The sequence below is a fragment of the Zymoseptoria tritici genome, chromosome 15 (assembly GCF_000219625.1).
Source record: "Zymoseptoria tritici IPO323 chromosome 15, whole genome shotgun sequence".
In the NCBI taxonomy this organism is placed as follows: Eukaryota; Fungi; Ascomycota; class Dothideomycetes; order Mycosphaerellales; family Mycosphaerellaceae; genus Zymoseptoria; species Zymoseptoria tritici.
Window position 1 is genome coordinate 27,384 of NC_018204.1, and position 1,421 is coordinate 28,804.

Genomic DNA, 1,421 nt, shown 5'->3' on the forward strand with positions numbered 1-1,421 from the left:
TTAAGGCAAGATTATTGTTACGTACGTTATAGTATTTCTATTACTAGCTACGACGAGACGAAACGCCGTAGCGACGGAAAGATATAGAAGATAAAGATAATATATAGGGATAGTTAGCCGTCGACGAGATATAAAATACCTTCCGCCCGTCTAGGGGCGTTAACGAGACGAGGAGAATGCTTCTAGATCTATAGAGAGGGAGCTCGGGCACTTACTAATGCCGTCTTAGCGAACGCTAATTCGCGTTTAGTTCGTAGGACGGAAGTATTATCTAGTATTACTTAATACTTAGTTTCCCGGGAGTAAGATTAGGAGAGAGGAAAGCCCGTATACCCGGATCGGATTATCTAATTACTATTAATACGGCGCTAGATCGGGGGTAGATATCTTCCGACTATGTAGGTATTGCTCCGTACGCCGACTACGCTTCGTTACGGCCTTCTTAATAGCGTAGACTATATAGAGTAGAGCTATAGTATTAAATACTACTAGCGATGTCTACTATCGTTGTCGATCCTACGAATAATTAGTCTAAGGAGGTAGAGGAGCGGTAGAAGAGCGAAGTAATACTAGCGACTTAGCTTAAGTAGTTCCTAAGAGCGGCTTCCTTAGGCCAACATAGAAGTAGTATCGTCGTACTAGGCATCTGTTAAAGGTAGTTTTGTTCTGGTAGCAGCTCCGTTAAGGTGCAGAGGATAGTACTGCCCCTAGGTAGTTCGCCTGGGATAGGGAGAGAGAGGAAGCTATTACCGGGATGGAATCGAAGCGGACTGGTTGCAAGATCAGATAAGACTCTTAGCTCCGCTAGTAACACTCTCGGCTCCGCCAGGAGGAAGATCGAGTGTACCTTTTGTAAAAGTTCGTTTCCTTGTCTGTTTTGCAAATGATCAGGCTGTCTCGCCTCGCCTCCACTCGAGACGGGACTCTTTGTCGTAAACTCACGCCACCCTGCTCGCATTAGACGGCGCGGAGAGAGGACTAGCTCCGGCTCCGAGACTAGCAATAATAGAGAATCGGATGACTCGGTACGAGCGTGGTAGAGTTGCGGCGGGATCGGGAAACCTATGTTGGTGGAGAGTTCGGCATGTTGCCGGCGTGGCATTGGCGTCGAAGGTGCCGGTATTTGGCTTGCATGATTCTGTCGACAAGTCCGCTTCGCACTTTAGCCTTTGTTTCTCTGCTGACTGTCGATGAAGCTTGGGATTGTCGACATCTTACTGTTCCCCTTACGAGAACATAGGAGAGGAGACAAAAGAAGCATCAGCGTTTGATCGGTCCATGCCGACTGTACCATCCTGCTTGCTGACTGCTCGCGCACACAAAATTGGGAAGTGTCAGCTTGTTTGACAATCAAACTTGTCCCAGGCCGAAGGGATCTACGATACCTCCTTTCCAGCCTCGTTTCGACATGGCTCGAAAGG

At 47.8% G+C, this 1,421-nt stretch overlaps 1 protein-coding gene across 1 annotated transcript; it reads left to right on the plus strand.

The window, feature by feature from the left end:
* Nucleotides 1-692: 692 nt before the first annotated feature.
* On the plus strand, nucleotides 693-887 carry MYCGRDRAFT_51685 (uncharacterized protein; the record flags this gene model as incomplete). The annotated part of the gene is made up of 1 exon (XM_003847258.1): nucleotides 693-887. A coding segment is annotated over one exon (195 nt), but the record flags the coding sequence as incomplete, so codon positions are not given.
* Nucleotides 888-1,421: the final 534 nt, after the last annotated feature.